A 21,036-nucleotide genomic window follows, 5' to 3' on the forward strand; every position below is an offset into this window, starting at 1 on the left:
TTAAATAACATAATACCAAACAATGAATGAATCAACCTGGAAATAAAAGAAGAAATTAAAAAGTACATGGAAACAAATGAAAATTAAAACACAACAGTCCAAAACCTTTGGAATACAGCAAAAGCAGTTCTAAGAGGGAAGTTTATAGCAATACAGGTCACCTCAAGATCTCAAATAAATAACCCAAACTTATACATAAAGGAGCTACAAAAAGAACAAACAAAACCTAAAACCAGAAGGAAGGAAATAATAAAGATTAGAGCAGAAATAAATGTTATAGAAACTAAAAAAATAATAGAACAGATCGATGAAACCAAGAGCTGCTTCTTTGAAAACAAAATCATACAATTGATAAACCTGTAGCCAGACTTATCAAAGAGAGAAAGAGAGAGAGAGAGAGAGAGAGAGAGAGAAAGGACTCAAATAAATACAACTGCAAATTGAAGGAAAGCTGAAAGAAATTTAATCAGTAATGAAAACCTTTCAACAAAAGTCCCAGAGCAGATGGCTTCATAGGCAAATTCTACCAAACATTTAAAGAAGAGTTAATATCCATCCTTCTCAAACTGTTCCAAAAAATAGAAGAGGAAGGAAAACTTCCAAATTCATTCTATGAGGCCAGCATTACCCTGATAACACCACCACTAAAAAAGAGAAGTACAGGCCAATATCCCTGATTAACACAGATGCAAAAATCCTCAACAAAATACTAGCAAGCTGAATCCAACAATACATTTAAAAAAAATAATTCGCCATGATCAAGTAGCATTTAATTCTGGGTTGCAAGGGTGGTTTAATACTTGCAAGTCAATCAACATAATACATAATATCAATAAGAACCATGTAATCATTTCAATTGATGCAGAAAAAGCATTTGACAAAGTACCACACCCATTCATGATAAAAACCCCAAAATAGGTATAGAGGGAACATACATCAACATAATAAAGGCCATATATTAAAAACGCACAGCTATATATATACATATGGTCAACTGATCTTTGACAAAGCAGGAAAGAATAGCCAATGGGAAAAAGACAGACTCTTCAATAAATGGTTTTGGGAAAACTGGACAGCAACATGCAAAAGAATGAAAATGGACCACTTTCTTACATCATACACAAAAATAAATTCAGAATAAAGACCTAATGTGAGACCTGAAACCATAAAAACCCTAGAAAAGAGCACAGACAGTAATTTCTCTGACACTGGCCATAGCAACTTTTCTAGATAGGTCTCCTGAGGCAAGGGAAACAAAAGCAAAAATAAACTATTGGAAGACTCTGTCAAAATAAAAACCTGCACAGCAAAGGAAACAATCAAACTAAAAGGCAACCTACTGAATAGAGAAGATATCTGCAAATGACATGTTTGATTAAGGGCAAGTATCCAAAATCTATAAAGAACTGATACAATTCAACATCTAAAAACTAATCTAACTAAAAATGGGCAGAAGGCATGAACATTTTTCCAAAGACACACAAATGGCCAACAGACACATGAAAAGATGCTCAATATCACTCATCATCAGGGAAATGCAAATCAAAACCACGATATCACCTCATACCTGTCAGAATGGCTCAAATCAACAACACAAGGTGTTGGCAAGGATGTGGAGAAAAAGGAATCCTCCTGCACTTCTGGTGGGAATACAAATTGGTATAGCCAATACGGAACACAGTATGCAGGTTCCTCAAAAAATTAAAAATAGAACTACCCTATGATCCAGTAATTGCACTACTGGTTATTTAACCAAAGAATACAAAAGTACTAATTCAAAGGGACACATGCACCCCTATGTTTATAGAAGCATTATTTACAACAGCAAAGATATGGAAGTAGCCCAAGTGTCTATAGATAGATGAATGGATAAGGAAGAAGTGTCATATATACACAATGGAATGTTATTCAGTCATAAAAAGAATGAAATCTTGCCATTTGCAATGACATGGGTAGAGCTGGAGAGTATAATGCCAAGCATTATAAGTCAGTCAGAGAAAGACAAATGCCATATAACTTCACTCATAAGTGGAATTTAAGAAACAAATGAGCAAGGGGGGAAAAAAGAGAGGGAGACAAACCCATAGAGAACTCTGAACTATACAAAATAAACTGATGGTTAACTGTTAACTATAGAGAACAAACTGATGGTTACCAGAAGGGAGGTGGGTGGGGCATAAGTCTTGAGTACACTTGTCATATGGTGAGCAAAGGGTGATGTATGGAATCGTACACCCGAAACTAATATAACACTGTATGTTACCTTACTAGAATTAAAATAAAAACTGAAAAAAAAAAAAAAAAACCTATTTGTATTTTCCAAAGTTTACTTTATGTAATGGGACTAAACTGAGACTTTTTATGGGACTAAACCATAAAAAAAAATTTATTCAGCTATGAAAACAGTAACAAAACAGCAGCCAAAGTCCGAGAGCATTATCAGGTTTTAACTTTTGCATACAGTATTTAATGCACAGTAAATTTTTTTTGTAATTTGTGTGACAGAAATATTTAGAGATAAACCAATCAAATGTAGTTTTAGTCAGAAAAAAAAAAGACTCGCTTCAAATCTAACAACACATACAGACTGAAAGTGAAGACAGAAAAATATATACCATGTAAACAGAAGCAGAAAAAAAAGCAATGCCTGTATCAGACAAAATAGACTTTGAAATAAAGATCGCAGCAGGAGACAAAGACACTACATAATAGTGTAAAAGGGATAAAAGAATCACTCTAAAAGGAGGATGTAACAATTATAAATACCTATGCACCCAATACAGGAGAACTTAAATACATAAAGCAAATATTAACAAAGAAAAAAAACGGATGGTAACACAATAGTAGGGGATATGAACAATTCATTTACACCAATGGACAAATCATCCAGACAGAAAATCAATAAGAAAACCAACAAAAATCTATCAACACACTAGACCAGATGGACGTAACAAATATACACAGAACGTTCCAACCAAAATCAACAGAATACACGTTTTTCAAGTGTAAATGAAACATTCTCCAGGACAGAGGACATGTTAGGCCACAAAACAAGTCCCAATTTTAAAAGTTTGAGATGGTTACCAGAGAGGAGGTGAGTGAGAGGATGGGTGAAACAGGTGATGGGGATTAAGGAGTGCCCCTGCTATAATGAGCATCCGGTAATGTATAGAATTAAATCACTATATTGTACACCGGAAAACTATTACTATATGTTAGAATTAAAAAACTAAAAAGTTTGAGATATCAAGCATCTTCTCTGATCACAACGCTATGAAACTAGAAATCCATTAAAAGAAAAACACTGGGCAAACTACAAACACACAAAACGGCTAAATAACACCTTACTAGACAACCAATAAATCAACAAAGAAATCAAAGAGGAAATAAAAAAAATACATGGAGACAAATGCGAATGGAAAACACAATGGTCCAAATTCTTTGGGATGCAGTGAAAGTAGTTCTAAGAGGAAAATTCACAGTGATACAGGCTTACTTCAAGAAACAAGAAAAATCTCAAACAATCTAACCTTACATGTAAAGGAACTAGGAGAACAAAGCCCAAAGCCAGTACAAAGGAGGATATAATAAAGATCAGAGCAGACATAAATGAAATAGAGACTTAAAAAACAATAGAAATGATCAATGAAACCAAGAGCTGGTCCTTTGGAAAAAAAAAAAGAGAGTGAGCAAGAGAGGGATAAACATTTAGCCAAACCCAAAAAGACACAAAGAGTCGTCAAGTAAATGCAGAAAAGGAGGAGAAGATATTACAACTGACACCACAGAAATACAAAGAATTCCAAGACAATATTTGAAAAGGCATATGCCAACAAATGGACAACATAGAAGAAATGGATAAATTCCTAGAAACATATAATCCTCCAAAACTGAATCAAGAATAGAAAATTTGAACAGATCAAATACCTTAACAAAATTGAACTGGTAATCAAAACACTCCAATGAACAAAAGTCCAGGACTAGATGACTTCACAGGTGAGTTCTATCAAACATTTAAAGAAGAGTTAATATTTAGTCTTCTCAAACCATTTCAAAAAACAAAGAGGAAGGAAAACTTCCAAATTTATTCTACAAGGCCAACATTACCCTGATACCAAAACCAGACAAAGACACCATCTCTGATGACCATAGATCTACAAATCCTCAACAAAATATTAACAAACTGAATTCAGTGATACACTGAAAGGATCATTCACCACAATCAAGTGGAATTTATTCCAGGAATGTAAGTGTGGTTCAATATATGCCAATCAATCAATGTGAAACTTTACCCTAACAGGTATAAAAACCATATGATCATCTCAACAGATACAGAAAAAACATTTGACTAAATTCAATACCCATTCATGATAAAAACTCAAGTGGGTTTAGAAGGAACATACCTCAACATAAAAAAGGTCATATATGACAAACCCACAGCTAATATCATACTCAACGGTGAAAAACTGAAAGATTTTCCTTTAAAGGAAAATCAGGAACAGGACAAGGACACCCACTCACCACTTTTACTCAACATAATACTGGAAGTGCTAGTGGCAGCAATCAGACAAGAAATAAAAGGCATCCAGACTGGTAAGGAAGTAAAAAACTGTCACTATTTCCAGATACATATAGAAAATCCTAAGACTCCACAAAAATTTTTTTTTGAAAAAGGAATTCAGTAAAGCTGCAGGACACAAAACGAATATACAGAAATCTGTCACATTTCTGCACACTGAGAACAAAGTAGTAGAAAGAGAAATTAAGAAAATAATCCTAAATGGGATTATTATTATTAATTGCACTTGACCGAATACTAGGAATAAATTTAATCAAGGAGGTGAAAGAGCTATACTCTTTAAATTTTTTTTTAACGTTTATTTATTTTTGAGACAGAGAGAGACAGAGCATGAACGGGGGAGGGCCAGAGAGAGAGGGAGACACAGAATCTGAAGCAGGCTCCAGGCTCTGAGCTGTCTGCAAAGAGCCCGACGCGGGGCTCAAACTCACGGACTGTGAGATCATGACCTGAGCCGAAGTCGGACGCTTAACCAACTGAGCCACCCAGGTGCCCTGCAATCTTGCCATTTCTGACAACATGAAATGCACCTAGGGAGTATAATGCTAAAAGAAATCACAGAAAGATAAATACTGTATGATTTCACTTATATGTAGAATCTAAAAACAAAACAAATGAAAAGACAAGCAAACAAAACACAGAAACAGATTCATAAATACAGAAAAGAAACTGGTGGTTGGCAGAGGGGACATGGGACAATGGGTGAAATGGGAATTTAGTACAAACTTCCAGGGTTGCCTGACTGGCTTTGTTGGTAGAGAATGAGACTCCTGACCTGGGGGTCGTAAATTCATGCCCCACACTGGGTATGGTGATTACTTAAAAATAAAATCTTAAAAAAAGAAAAAACAGAAGTACAAACTTACAGTTAAAAAATAAGTAAGACACAGAGATGAAAAGTACAGTATAGGGAATACAGCCAATAATACTGCAACCAACATATGGTGATAAATCATTTTAAAAAAAATCTGTAAGATAGCTTTAATTTGCTTATTCTGTAAACCAGTACGAAGGTACAGTTAAATTCAATGCAAATAAAAACCGATATATCTTTGTAAGTATGACCAATTTTTGCTCATGTATGGAAAGTAATGGAATAAGAATTAAATATACACTTGAAGAAACATGCCTGCAGATCTGTTTCAGCAGGGCTTTCATTTTCATCATCTCCTGCTCTGACAGTATCAGAATGACAATCTTCCTCAGCTTCTGCCTGAAGGGGAAAACAAAATAATCATCAGGAATATGCAAACATCAGTTTCCCTTTGTAATCCACATCTCCTTGAGCTACTTGCCCAGTGAAATATTTAGTTGCTTCTCTCTCATCTCCTTCACAGTTAAGTTTAATGATTCCAGTAGAATAAAATTCCATACTTCTTTTTAACAGTGCAGAATAAACAACTTTACTGGACTCCAGTTAAAATGTTATGGTAGATGATTTAAAACAGCTCTGCTTCAGAAAATAACATTTAGTTGTAGCATAGAGTTCAGCAAATAGTTTTCTTTTCATCCAGCACTTAAAAGACCATTTTTAGTCCATAGGTAGATGCCCTTCCTTTTACACCACTGGCATGTTACTAATATGTGAATGCGACTTTTCTCTTATTATTTTAAATGTCCTGGGAAAGGTCATTAATTAAAGACATGTAATAGTGAATGTTTCTGTAAAGAAGCCTGTTCTGTCTTATAAACCCAGATTTATATATACTGGATTGACTTAAGTGGGAAAAAAATGGGCTGGAATTACTGTGCAATGGTTTGGGGCTTAACAGAGGTCTCAGGTCAGTTTCCTTGCATTTTATCCTTTTATTCTCAATATATGTTTGCTAAGTTAAACTGAATCCTACTTTCCAGTGAAAATGAAATGCTTCCTCAGTTCAGTCTGTTAGCTAACAGGCTCAGTAGCAAATGGGACTTGCTCAACACTTCATGTGTTCAGTCCCACAATGTGGTAATAGGGGAAATGACCAGAGGGTTAGAAATTAGAATAAAACCTACTTAATTTCACTTGTTTCCAAGATGCAAGCTTTATAATTATAAATTTTCACTGTAATTTGTTTCTAGGACAAAACACATTAACACAAATTTTTGAACTTGGCAACCAGACAGACTTGTACTACTTTACATCACAACATAAATAAGCCTCATTTCATATCTTATCTGTGGCAACCAGACTCAAAGCAGAGCTGACTTTAAGACTTGAACTAGTTAGTATATTGGAAAGTGCTGGGCACACCGCAAAGGATAAATTAATGAAGATATCAATGAAAGAGGCCAAGATTCTGAACTAATTTCCAGAAAAATGGAAAATGGAAGCACTAATGTATTATCAAATATATTTTTTGGTCTCTTTAAGCTGGGAGCTTTTGTACTAATAGGAAAACCCATAATGAAGGACTTCGAATTTTTTTTTTCAATTAAAAAATTTTTTTTATTTATTTTTTAAATTTACTTATTTTGAGAGAGACAGTGCAAGTGGGAAGGGACAGAGAAGGAGACAGCAAGGATCCCAGGCAGGCTCTGTGCTGCCAATACAGAGCCAAATGCAGGGCTTAAACTGAAGAAACTGTGAGATCATGACCTGAGGAGAACCAAGAGTCAGACACTTAACTGATTGAGCTACCCAGGTACCCCAGGACTTTGAATTTATAGACCCCATTGAGGAGCATCTTTCTATCCTTAAATAAGAGGCTGCTTTATCACTGTAAACACTAAGTGCAGCTAATGGGAGGGGACCTGAGCTCCCTCTGACATCCTCTTTGTAACTCAGCCTTCTAACTCTGGCCTAGCAGTCTTACTAAAGTGACTTCATTCCAGAGCTTCCCCTGCTCTCTCCAGCTCCATGCTCTTGCACATGCTGCTTGCTCTCTCCATATGGAATAACTTCTTCCTCACTTGGTAACTTCTCATCCTTCAAGGTTCAGTTCAGGGATCATCCCAGTAAGTCTAATCATTTGAACTGCCTTTGTTTCCCTACAACATTTGTGCTTGTATCATAGCATTTAACAACTGTATTGAGATTATTTTTGTCTCTTTGCTAGAGTCAGTGCATTGGGAACAGGATCAGTCATATTAGTAACCTTAGAGGGCCAAACACATTGCTTAAGTTGTAGAAAAAGCCTGTCCAGGCTTCACCTTTCACATCTGTGAAGAGAGGGTTGTTGGATTTGATAACCTCCGAGGTACTTTTTCATATGTGACATTTTATGATTAACAGTTTACCATAAATCGGGGCACCTGGGTGGCTCGGTTGGGTGTCCGACTTTGGCTCAGGTCATGATCTCACAGTCCATGAGTTCGAGCCCCATATCAGGCTCTGTGCTGACACCTCAGAGCCTGGAGTCTGCTTCAGATTCTGTGTCCCTCTCTTACTCTGCCCTTCTCTCACTAGTGCTCGGTCTCTCTAAAAATGAATAAACATTAAAAATAAATAAATAAAAATTTTTACCATAAATCACCTTACAGGTCTGGTTATATTGGAGATCTAGTATCCGTTGGGGTCTAGCACCAATAGGAGCTCAAAAAAATTGTTTGAATTAACAAAAAATGTCATGTGGACATACAGAGCATGTCTAAAGAATGAGGAAAAGAAACAGGAAATCTTTAATACAGAAAGCATCTTCTCCCCTGAGTTCCTGCGTTGTTCTTGAATTCCAGTCCTTTATTACTTTGATATTGGCAGTATGATGACTATCAAATTTGGGGTTTTACTACATTTTGTCAACTCAAATACTACTTGAAATAAGTAGGTCCCCAGCTGTCACCCAGAGATTTTTTTATTTTTCATAATTGAGTCGACCTAAACATCACCTTTCACTTGAGTTGCTTATGTCTTCATCATTTTACTCCTGTTTTGCAGATGGGATTAATGAAATATAAAAATTTAAGTGCTTGGGGCGCCTGGGGGCTCAGTTGGTTGGGTGTCCAACTTCCGCTCAGGGCATGATCTCATGGTCCATGAGTTTGAGCCCTGCGTCAGGCTCTGTATTGACAGCTCAGAGCCTGGAGCCTGCTTCAGATTCTGTGTCTCCCCCTCTCTCTATCCCTCCCCTGCTCACACTGTCTCTCTCTCAAAAATAAATAAACATAAAAAAAAAAAAAAAGTTAAGTGCTTAATCCTGGTCGGTCAGAGAACTATTCTGAAAGCTTAAGGGCATAATCAATTACTGCTTTTTCTATCATTCTGGTTAATTTAACAAAATAAATTCACCCATCCATTTATTTAATAAAACATCTGAGTATCAGCTCATTAGTTTGGTATCATTTCACACCTGATTCATTCAATCCTAGTTAGTCTCTCAGATGGAAAATGTACTCAAAGCCAAAGAAAGGCAGTTCAGGGTAGAGACTACACATTCCAGCATGCAACAGTCCCATGGAATTTGCGTTGTCAATTTCTGAAGCTTAAGCCAGTCTCTCCATTTGGACCGCACTGACGCTGCTCAGGCCCTCACCGCTACGAAGAGAGACATAATCTCTCTGATCCCACACCGCCAGGACCGCCTGCCAACATCCTACCCATGGCAATTGATGCGTCACGGGGCAGGTGCGTCCTAAACCCAGGACTCCTTAAAGGACCTGAACGGCTTCTCCGTGGGTACTGCTTGCCGGAGGGGTAACAATCAACAAGTTGTCTCCGTTTGCCAAGGTTCAGATGCCAATTTCAGATGCTGCAACGGCTCACCTGAACCTACCCTCACTGCTTTTGATAAAATCCCTCGAGGGGCACATCCTGAGCAAACCAAAAAGAGGCATTCTTTTCTGTTGTCCTGCAAACCCGCTCTTTCTCACACCGGATCCCGGCTGCGGGGGGTTCAAGCAGGAGGGAACGCAAGGGAGCGGTCGGGGATGGTACCCGCTCCACTCCCTCTCAGGCCAAAGGCCCCACAATGGGTGGCGGCCGAGCAGCTCCTACTCCTCCCAATCTCCACTTCCCGCTCTCTCGGGGCTCCTCCCAGGCCTAGCCCCTCCTTCACACCGCACTCCCACCTCGCAGTGTCCCTGTGAGCCCCCTCCCGGGTTACCATGCTGGCGAGGCGGCCGGCCGCCGTCGAGGGGCTCTCCGCACCCCCTCTGCACCGCTCCCTCGAGGAGGTGTGCTGGGTGTCCGGGTGTCTACTCCTGTCCGTCCGCTTCAACAGGGCTTAGCAGAGTTCTCGGTCGGAGAAGCGCACCAGGCAGCGGCAGTAACTGCGGGCCCGGCGTACGGCAGCCATCTTCGCAGGGCAGGGGGCCAGATCCGGGCGCGCTAGAGCGACGGCCGGGAACTCGCGGAGCGGAGGGACGCCCGCTGCCAGCGGAGGCCGAGGGCCGAGCGAGCACCAGAGCGTCGACGCTGCTGAAAACCCCGGACGCCGCGGAGGAGCTGCCCCCTCTACTGCGGAAACCTGTGCGGACGCACCGAGCATGCGCAGTGCCGCTGCCGCGTGCGTGCGCCTCACGACTCCCTGGCCTCGAGCGCGCTTCCTAGTGGAGGGGTAGGAGGTGTGCGCGAGGTCGCCTTGGCAGATCACCAATTTGCCGACTTCGAATTCAACCTATGTATTCGTCTCAGTGACCACTTATGCAAACTTGAACAAGCATTATATCAAAAATGTTTGTAACTCAAATCTAGGGTTGAGACCTTAAGGTAAACATCCCTTCAGGAGCATCGAACTTGGTGCTCAGGAAAGTCGCTACACGCTTTTCGGGGACTCTGGTTCGAGTCCTACGCCAGGATTTCAGGGAAACGGAGAAATCCCACTGCAGTCACAGGCTGTTATAATGGCTAAACTTTTTGCAAGTACGTACTTGGAAGTTCAGGAAAAGATAAGCTTAGTATAGAAGCAGGGCGAAAGAATGCCACGGCAAGACTTGCCTTACTACAAGTGTCTCCGTTTGCATCCCATCATGCAAGAGGGGAGAAAGACGTTGAGACTCCTAAGGCCCTGAAACCCGAGTCCAGAGGAGACGGAGCCCGCAATGTACTCTGGGGTTTGTAGTCCGCTGTGCCGCGTAGAGCGTCGGAACTTATCCGCAATACGAGCCCCACCTCTTAAAGCCCAAACACCTGACTTTGTTTCCTCACAAGACACTCCTTTATCGGGCGTTTTATTATTTTGCCGCACTTTACATTGTTTTAAATACGGAAGTTTGCATGCTTTGTAAAAACCTACACTCTTACAGCCCCTTACCTTCATTTGGCAAATGTCTAGTTTCTGCTAGTTAGATAACTGACAGTTATCAGGTTTCCAAGAAGCTAGTTCAACGAACCCACAGTTTAAATCTCTTATCCATTATTTTATTCTGGAGATCTTAGACATGCAGTACATCTTTGGCAGAAAAATAGGGGCAAAAAAAGGGGGGGGGGTGGCAGAATGGTGAGCTACAATAAGGAAGACCAACGGCTATCTTTTAATATTAGGATCTACCATCCTCTGGATGTGTAAGTTTTTATTTCCACCCTAAATCAGCTACCTAGAAAAAGTACCTTCATGTTTAACGAAGGCCAAAAATTTTAATAGTTTTTAATTTTTAAAGGAAACTTAAATCTTTTAAAGATGACTTTCTTCTCAATGACTTCTTTAAATTGATTTTGCAGTTTAAATAGGAAGGGGGGAGATCAGATGTAAAGATTTGTAATCAGAGAAAGTGATATATGTGACTCATGAATGCAAAAGATTAGTTTCACAAATGAAAAATGAGGCATTGAAATATTTTCAAAACTAGTCTATTTCATCAAACATGTTGAATGCTAATTTAAGATCTCTTGGTCAATTAATTCAGATTTCTATTCTAGCTAATAAATAGAGCTTAATAAAATATACCATTTGTAACGATAAATTAAGCAGCTATTTTATTAAAATGCTGTTGTTTCAGTTACTAAATTTTCTATTTTATATCAGTATCCACTGTATCCATTAGACCTCAGATTTGTATTATCTTATACTTACAGGGTTATAATTTTCCTGACCCAAACCATTTACTAGCTCAGTGGACCCTTGTTAAAGGTAGATCAAGACTGTCTCTCTTTTTTGCTGGGTAGACTTGCTTGGACAACTGAACTTGACTAAAACTGGTAATTTTAGGTATTTTAAAAATCACTTTTCATGGGAGCAGCATACAATTTGTTAGGCTACCCTTCTTATCCCCCTATCTTTTCATTGATAATGACTTTCAATTTTCATTTGCCATATGGTTTGGGTATTATATAGGTAAACACAAAGATAGATAAATGTTACACGTTTTCCAAGTGGCCAGATGATCCTTTCCCAGTTGGGATAGGAAGTCTTGTATCTTGTGGGTTTCTTCAATAGGAGGAAGAAGAGAGAGGGATTCAGACCTTTGTTATAGATTCTATTAGGAAAAAACAATGCCTTGAGTTCTTAGAATTCAAACATAAAAAGAGAAAATTGATATGAAGATGAGCTGGAGAGTTTAAAACTCAGAGAAAGATCCACAATGTGGATCAGTTGCTGTATTGATTAAAATTGTGTTGCTCAGGGCAGTATGGTTCCCTGGACCAGCAGCATCAGCACCAGAATTCTGGGGATGAGCCCAGCAATCTGTTTTCACAAGCCTGCCAGGTGATTCTGATGCCTCCAACTAAAGTTGCTCCCTCCTGCAGTCGACTAGTTCTGAAAAATGTAGTCTTGGGGCAATTATGTAACTTTAAATTGGGAAGGGGGGAGGAGAAGGCTTGAAGCAGTTTCCTTTTTCAAGTCGCTTCAGAACCAGCCTTTATGTGGATGATTTAAGGTAATGTCTACAATATAATTTATGACACAAGTGACTGTGTTTAACACACAAGTGTGTTAGATTACATATAACTAGTTACATGCAGAATACAATTGTTGTATGAATCATATCTAGTGTTTCCCACCTGGATAACAATCCAGCCTTTCAAAGTAAAGTTGCTAACCGTATGAAAACTCTTCAAGTTCAAATGAATGCTAACAAGCAACCCGTTGCGTTTTTATTTCAAAATATTTTTTATTGCTGTAAAGTATAACACAATCTGCCATCTTAACCATTTTGGAGTGTACATTTCAGTGGCACGGATTTCATTCACAATGTCGTGCATCCCCGGTTATGTTCTTTTAAACCGGGCAAACGTTTTCACCATGATTACCTGTAATGAAGTGTTCTCAGAACCTGTGTCCACGGCCTTCGTTTCTAAATCTTGATCCCTGATGCACAGACGTGCAACAAGGAGAGCGTGTGGAGCTGGGGGGCGGGGGGGGGGGCGGGGGGGGGGGGGGCGGGCCTTACGGGTGGTCAGCGGACCGCAGGGATCCCTGGGCTTGGTCCGCCCCGGCGAGGAGCGCGGCGCGGCACCTCGGCGCCCCCGGGCTGCCTGGACGCGGCGGTGCAGGGACGCGCAGGGCCAGCGAGGGGAGCTGCAGGGTAACTTTTCCCAGGGAAAGCGGCCGGTCGTCCCCACCAGAAGCCTCCCTGCCTTTTGTTTGTTTTCCAGCCGGAGGCTGGAGAGCGGCCGGGTTCCTGCTGCTCCACCATGCGCCGCGCGGCCCGTGCGACTCGCCGGACCTCCTGGGCGTCCCTATACGGACCGCTCGGGCTGTCCTAGCAGGGATCGCCCCTACCCCCAGTTCCCGATCCGGCTGCTGCGCCCCAGTCGCCGAGGAACTGCGCTCACCGCAGGGGCGGGCCCCCGCCTGTGTTCGCGGCGCCAGTAAGTGGGGCCGGGGATTTAGGGGCTTCTGCTAGGCGACCTGTCACTGGGGATGAAGGAGTGGAACTGCGGAGGGACCCCGGCGCCGGGGCCTCAGCGAGGGGCTGGAAGGAGAGGGAGAGGCTAATGGGCTGTAGTTTCCGCGGTCATGTGGCTCTTTCCCTCTTGGCATGGAAACTCCGGGTTGCTCCGACTCTGGAAGATTTTGATGGGTGTTTACCTTTCGGTGTTAAAGAGAGAAAAGACCTTGCCCGATTTTAAGCCTCTTTTGTAGGATGTGGGGGACTTGCTCTTGGAATTGTCCTGACTAGGCCTGTGGCTGTCCCACAAGGGGATCTGAGCTAGAATCTTCACACATTTATGTGCAACCATTTTTCACTGGGTTTCTTTCTGCTCTGATTTCTTCTTACTAACCTGAGTAGATATTAGGAGAGGGATGTTGAAGGATTTTCCAGAGCAACCGTTTCTTTTGTAATATACCTTTTAAAGTCTGACTTTGACACTAACATAGAGGGCTTTTACTTTAAATATAAAAGTAGTTGAAAACGTCATTCTGCAGAAAAGAGTACTCATTTCTACTTATAATTAAGTAAAGATCTGCTTTTGCTAAAGCTGGGCCAGGCTGAGAGAATACTGCCTTGAATTTTGTATGCAAGTCTAGATTTCTCCAAGGTATTGTTTTTTTATTTTGGCCTGTAACACTCTTTGTAGCAATAGAAGTTTGATAGGTACAGTTTTCATGTCTCATTTTCCAGTGAGTAGGCTTTCAGGATGTGCCCCAACAGTGAATTGTACTCTTGCTGAATGTAAAATTAAAATGAGCTTGAAATTTGTGTAGTCAACATGTAAATTATTAAGAAGAATTTGTGTCTGAACCATATGCTAGCTGTACTAGGAGTTAATGTATGCATAAATATGCACATTTGAAATAGTTTCTGGACAAAGCGCTGTGATTTGGTAAAGAATCTTTAATGCCTTCCTATCTATTTGAGGATCACTAATTGTAAAATACTAGGAAGCGGGTATAGAAATGAAAGCATTGCTGTGATCCTCTATTTAAAATGATATCCTGTACCACTGCCCCCTCCGTAAGATATATGGCCCGCTACAGTGACCTTGCCCACTTTTTGTTTTCCTCTGTCCACTTTGCCTTGCCCTCCTCCAAAGTCAGGAGTGGGCAGCCACATTTCTTAATGAGATCAGTTTCGTTTTGGATGATGGAGGGATGTGTTGGAGGGTTGATGGAGCCTGTCTGAGGAGGCAGAGGTCTATGCTCCTTGCCAGGGGAACTCAGCATTTAGCCGGAGAAGTGGTTTTTCTCACTGAAATTTCTTACCTACAGACAATGCATAAACGAGTTGCCAGGATAAAGAACAGATCTTTTTGGGGTTTTGTTGACTGTTCAACATCATCAAAGCTCTTTTTATACTTTCATTGTTTGTTTTATTCGTAGCACTTTTTGAGGTTCCCAGTAAAGGTGGAAATCATGTCAGTCTTGAACCTTTGGAATTATCTTTATCTTGTCCTTCATTTCCTTCAGCCTCTGTATCAGTGAGTCACCAAGACCTTTGAAATGTGATTTGTTCAGATCCCTCCCTCCATGTTGTTATCCAGAACCTCACCCTTCCTCTCCCGCAGACTGGAGCAGTCACTTAGCTGGCAGTCCAAGCAAGCCTGGCTCTTAGTAAGTCCTCAGTAAATGTTTGCTGAATAAACCAATGAATGAATGAATGAGATGCTCCCCTTTCTGGTCTCTTCAGCATTTGCTGTCCATCTAATTTTTTTTAACTATCACTTCGACTCTCTCCTTGCCTTGCAACCTTCAGTTCCTCTCCATTTGCTATCTCAAATAATTTGCCTGATTTTTCAAGGCTTTCATAATCAGGCCTCACCCCTCCTATCTAAATCCTATTTTCAGTTCACTGTAGATCCGTGTGCTCTATGCAGTTTGGTCTTGCTGTCCTGCTAAGGGGGCCAGGCTCATTCCCACTGCAGTGTCAAGGCTCACACTGCTCTCCTAGAAACTCCCTCCCTCCTCCCCACTCTCCCATGCAAATCTTACCCATCCTCTGAGGAGGAGACCAGCTCTCCTTCTTACCTAATATCTTCTCTAGCTACTCATTCCTCTTCTCTTTCTTTAAAGTCTTAAGATTCTTGTTTGTTAATTCTTCATTATATTGGCTGTATTGATCTCTAATTGGTTTAAGTTATTTTAAGCCTCTTTAGGGCAGAAGCCATAGTTTACGTGTGGTGATGTGGTGTCCTGAGCTTTGGAGTCAGGCAGAATTGAGGTCAGGTCCTGACTCCACTTATTACTCACGTGGCCTTGTGGGATACTCCTCGCATTTGAAAGGGGAAATGCCTTCCCCAGCATGTGGTGGTGCAAAGATGCCCTATGGTGCCTCAACAGTGCCTGACATACACCTAACTAAAATCTGCCCATCCCTCACAGTGACTCAAAGGGGCCTGAACATGTAGCACCTATTTGGTAGGTATTTATTGACTGGCTTGTAGTAGACTACAAGTCATGGCTCAGAGGACACGGCGACCACGCGGTGAATCCTCCGTGAGTGTTATCCTGCCCTTACTTAACATGGCTTGAGCTGAGGTTATCCCTGGCTGCAGCTCTGCTTCTGGGATCTGTTGCTGTTTTTCCATCTGAACCTTGCCAGGAACACTACTGCCTTCTTGTTTGTTTGTTTGTTTTTCTCTCACAGCGTCTCTTGCGGAAAGCGCCTCCGTTTCATTTTGCAGGACCTTGCTGAGTTGGAGTGTATCTAGCCCTTCTTTTTTTCTGCATGTGGGGTATGTATGAGTGTCTCTATTTATGGCAGGACTGTTTGCATGGTGCTTTCTTGGCAGAATTCTGGGTACAGTGACCCTTCTGTGGATGTTGACCCGTCAGCCTGTGAGTAGGGTCTCACTGAACTGTAAATTCTCTCATTGGCAGGCTTTGCCAACCACAGCATCCTGAGAGGGGCCCTATGAGTAGAGAATTAGAAGGACCTCAGATGTGGTTGATGTGGTTGGCTGGGATTGTGCACAGAGGTGTGCACGGGATGACTGACACACACACACACGTGTTGTTTGGGGGTTACGGTGCATCTGTATCATAGGTTGTGACTGTGCTCACCTTGAAACAGTTCTGACTTTCTTATCAATACACAGGTGTTCTAGAAAGTTACCTTATAAAAACAGTTGGGTAAAGCAAACCATTTTGTGGGGCGAATTGCATTCAAATGCTGTGTGTTTATGGCAGGAAGAAATCAGAAATGTCTTTACTTGCAGCCAAAGAAATGAAAGAAGAAACACAGGTCTTCTCAAGATGGTAAGGAAAGTTGATGTGGGCATTCACGCTCAATCCCTCTGCTCCAGGTGAGGTGCTGTGTGATGCTGGGAAAATACTACTATTCAGCTGATCCTAGGGAAGTACTCAGTCCAAGCAGAAAGCTTCCATTCCTGATTTCCTTGCAGGGAAACTGAAATGTCCTTGCACAGTGAGTAAGTGCCTGACTTGCTGCTTTGTAAGTCGGGAACCTTCATAGAAAGAGTGCTTGTGGTGGGGCTCACCTGTGCAGGTGGAATCAAACACTATGTGTGTTGACCTGTGAAGTTGTCTCAGAGTTTGAAGAAAGCACATCCTTGGAAGTCTGCCTCCTTTTTTTAAATATGTGGTTCAGGATTAACAATATATACTTTCTACAAAAGGGGAAATGGGGAGTATTTGATATATCATTAATAAATTATTAAAACACTTCTTATATTCACACATTAAAAAGTATGCTACTCTGGAGCACCTGGATGAGTCAGTCAGTTGAGCATCCGACTCGATTTTGGCTTATGTCATGATCCCATGGTTGTGGGATCAAGCCCCACATCGGGCTCTGCAGTGAGCATGGAGCCTGCTGTAGATTCTCTCTCTTTCCCTTTGCCCCTGTCCCCTGCTCACTCTCTCTCTCTCTAAAATAAAGGTGGAAAAAAAAGTTATAAAAGTATGCTACTCTGAAGATAACCAAGATTCTATTCGTAGTAATGAGGTCTCAAGATCTCATTGGTAAAGTGAGAGTATTGCATAATCATTAAGGTCCCATATAGGAAAAAGAAAATCTAATTCTGTAGTCTAAAGTTCCCTCAACCTTAAGCTGTGTCTATGTTGAATTTAGGTCCTATTGATCTTAGCATTCAATCTATAGTAATTAGTATTGGGTTATATATTATCTTACTTTAAATTTCTCCTGAATTTTAAGTTTGTCACCTTAACTCAATTTTTTTAAGTGAAAGGACCATGACGGTACCTCACATTTCCTTTGGTATGTTTTCCCCCACACCTGGGGCTGTGAGTAGCCACTTGATAAATGTGCAGTGATGGCCAGGAACTTGTGAGAGCCCCATATTTCTGAGGAAAGATCAATGTGAGTCATATTTTACCTTGTAGGTGTAATACGACCTGTGAGGAAGTGCTGATAACATGTGACTGCCCTCATGGTTACTATGAAAGATAATGGCCCAGAGCCAGAAGGTAAAGTATTATGGTATAACGTCCCACTACTATTTGACAATATCGTGAAAGTTACTCACTGCATGAGTAATAATAATAATAAGTAATAATTAATGATTTTGGCCTCTTGGACACTGCCTTTGCTCTGAAAGTCAATTTATTAAATTTTGATTTAACATAGGCAAAACTGAGAAAATAAAGATACATATTTCTATGTGTTATCTTAGCTGTTAAAAAGCAAATGTTTTCTCAAATTTGTGTAAAAATTTTTAGGAGGATTCATAATTTTCATGCCCTGGCCCCCATATTATCGTCCAATTTTGCAAAGAAGGAGGGGCACAAGGGGATGGGACAGCCGTGGACGTGGGGTTGGTGGTACAGGAAAATCACCAGTAGTCACAATTACCCTTTACAGACCCATCATGTGCTCATTTCATTAATTTAGTCATTCAACAAATGTTTGTTGTGAGCAGCTGTTTGTGCCAGCTGCATGCCAGGTACACGTCTAGGTGCTGGGCATGTAGTTATGAACATAATAAAACTTCTGCCCACAAAGTGCTTATATTCTCGGATATGTGGATCTTGAGAAACTTAACAGAAGACCATGGGGGAGGGGAAGGGGAAAAATAAAGTTACAAACAGAGAGGGAGGGAGGCAAACCATAAGAGACTCTTAAATACAAAGAACAAACAGGGTTGATGGGGTGTGGGCGAGAGGGGAAAGTGGGTGATGGGCCTTGAGGAGGGCACTTGTTGGGATGAGCACTGGGTGTTGTATGGAAACCAATCTGACAATAAATTATATTTAAAAAAATTTTTTAATTAAAAAAAAAAAGCGCTTATATTCTCAGGATGAACACAATTTGTGTGAGCCACCCTGTAACCCGAGGGTACTTGAGGCGTAATTGGGGAGAGTACTTAAAATGTTTATGTGCAGATTTCCTGTTTCAGGGGTAGAGAAGCTGTGCCTTGTAGTCATAGTCTGTCTGTTGCCTATTTTTTTTAAATAGACTTTACTAGAACACAGCCCATTCATTTACGTATTGTCTGTGACCGCTTTGGTGCTACCCGGGCAGAGTTGAGTGGTTGTGACAGAGACATAGCCTTCAACGCCTAAAATATTTACCAACCCTTCACAGAAAACGTTTGCTGACCCCTGCTCTATTTTATTTTTATACTAAGCCTTTACCTCTTTCATCTGTGTTACTGATTGGTTTGTTGTGTATGACAGCATAGCATCTTCTATGGAGTGAGGTCAGCTCCTGAGTTAAAGGTGCTGTAATATCTGCACAATACCTGACATATGTGACTTGTTCTCGTTCACTGCCCCCATCTGCTCCTCACCCTACCTCGCCCACCCTTCCATCCTGAGGTGGCAATCAGGCAGGCAGCTGGGGCCCGACTGTCGCCACCCTCGATGGCCTTCTTGATTAAGCTTTGGGGACCATCCCCCAGCTCATCCACAGTGTCACACGAGTCAGGGTACAGTGATTCTTCCTCCAGCTCTTCAACATTTCACTCTTCCTTCAGTTCTTCGCGGTCTGCATGAGCCACATACAACGACTTGTCCCAGTTTGAAAGTAACCTACAAGTGACTGAAGACTTTTTTTGGTTCAGGGCAGGGGCGCCCTTTGGTACCCTAGGAGAAGCAATGGGAAGTCATGGATCCTACTCGTGGTGTTAAAGACCCTGGTGCGTGAGAAGTTTTTTGCTCAGAAGTGGGATTGAAGGAGGAGACGGAGGGCGAGACTGGAACAGTTTCTGGGGAATAGCAGAGATACACCAGGTAGCTGATTTTCTTCTCCCTTCACTCCAGGTGATGCAGTAGCCAAAAGCATCTTTAATGCATTCCTTTGTCAAGGTAAAGGCAAGGCGGATTCCACGTAAAGAATGCTCTTTTGGTCTTCTGGCTGCTGTCCCCAATGCAGAAAAAAGCACTATTCCAAGAGGCAAAGTACTTAGAAGACATTTTTGCTAAAATGAATATGAGCAGAAAGATTAGGCCCCAGAAAGAAAAATATAAACACAAATGTACTATTTTTAGTACCCTTTTAAAGTAAATTGACAACATTAACTCTTGTAAAGTTATGACACGTTTGAATATCAATACAATGTGTAATTACCTGTAGGATGAGGTAAAATGGAACTCCAAAGTGCCATGAGAAGGGCCATTTAATGATTTTGCACGTAATTCTGTTTTCCTCTGAGGATAGAAAGTTTCGGTGTAAAACGATTAAGGCTGAGGGAGAAAAGCTGCTCGGAGGGGTCTGAATTTAACATGGCTGGTAAACCACAACTGCCAGACAAGGCCAAGTTTGTGTACCGTTTTCTGTCTTCTTTCTTAAAAGAAAAAAAAATAGTAATTGTTACATCAATTCAATGACTCTCAAAGTTTAAGAATAAAGAATGGACTACTATTGTCCCTGCACCTAGCCTGTTTTCCAGGCTGTGAATGAGCAGGGTACATGGTATGAGCTGCTGGCCACAAGCAGATGTTCTTGGCCTCTGCTGAGGATTGAAGCTGGAGGGAGGGAGGGAATTGGGGCGGATTGCAGGAAGGTTTTCCCCAATGTCACCTAACCAGAGAAACCATAACATTTGTTTCAGAGATTTGCTGGAACTCTGAAAGCAAAATAAGGCTGCATGTCTGTGTTAGTGGAGTACAGCCTTTCCCAAAGGCCGAAGGCCTGATCTGATGACACTGAGGGGGCCTTTCTGTGATTCTCTGAGAAGCAGTGATTCCAGCATTGTGGTGGGAAAGCCCTGCCTTAGCCTTTCCATGGTATTTACTATTCTCCATTTCAGAATTTCACAGCATTTGTGGTCAGGTCAATTTGATTATCATTAATTTGCACATGAAGAAATAGCACTATGTTTGGAGATACTTACCAAGGGTGGTACAGGAAATAAATAGCAAAGACTAAAATTAAACTTTTGACCAGTCAAACAATGAGTACCTACTGTATGCAAGTGGAATGTGAGGTGTGAGGCCACAGAGATGAAGGAAGCATGGTGAGTGTCCCAGCTGAAGCACAGGGCAGGCTTGCATGTCACAGATCCCAGGGAGAGGCTAGCAGTGAGGTGGGGACAGGATGCTGTTGTAGCTGGGGGAAAGAGCCATTAGCTGTGTCTCTTGTTGCAGGTTGGGACAGGAGGCTCTTGAGGTGCTGTTTGAGCTGGACTGAGAGGGAAGGAAAGGAGTAGATTCTGATTTGGGGGGCCTGGCTGAGTCAGTAGAGCACTGTCTTCTGAAAGAGACGTCATGTAGCATGCAGGGTGCCTCTGGTCT

The 21,036-nt window shown here is 41.4% G+C and overlaps 1 protein-coding gene and 1 long non-coding RNA gene across 4 annotated transcripts in view; both read right to left on the bottom strand.

The window, feature by feature from the left end:
- The window catches only part of FBXO9 (F-box protein 9), a 43,651-nt gene extending 33,779 nt beyond the window's left edge, over nt 1–9,872 (bottom strand). The window contains exons 1-3 of one of the 3 annotated variants that reach the window (XM_053222688.1): nt 9,604–9,872; nt 7,802–7,982; nt 5,709–5,792 (exon numbers count right to left, since the gene is read on the bottom strand). In XM_053222688.1, coding sequence (XP_053078663.1) covers nt 5,709–5,792; nt 7,802–7,804 — 87 coding nt within the window. In that variant the 5' untranslated portion in view covers nt 7,805–7,982; nt 9,604–9,872. The remainder of the gene's footprint in view (nt 1–5,708; nt 5,793–7,801; nt 7,983–9,603) is intronic. The other 2 variants (XM_015070129.3, XM_053222689.1) reach the window with 2 other exon arrangements.
- Nucleotides 9,873–18,168: 8,296 nt separating this feature from the next.
- On the bottom strand, nt 18,169–19,964 carry LOC113598826 (uncharacterized). Its single transcript, XR_003419569.2, has 2 exons — nt 19,871–19,964; nt 18,169–19,721 (listed from the first exon to the last, which is right to left on the bottom strand). It is a non-coding gene; the product is annotated as an uncharacterized LOC113598826 (long non-coding RNA).
- Between the last annotated feature and the right edge of the window lie 1,072 nt (nt 19,965–21,036).

Source organism: Acinonyx jubatus, chromosome B2, assembly GCF_027475565.1.
Source record: "Acinonyx jubatus isolate Ajub_Pintada_27869175 chromosome B2, VMU_Ajub_asm_v1.0, whole genome shotgun sequence".
Lineage (NCBI taxonomy): Eukaryota > Metazoa > Chordata > Mammalia > Carnivora > Felidae > Acinonyx > Acinonyx jubatus.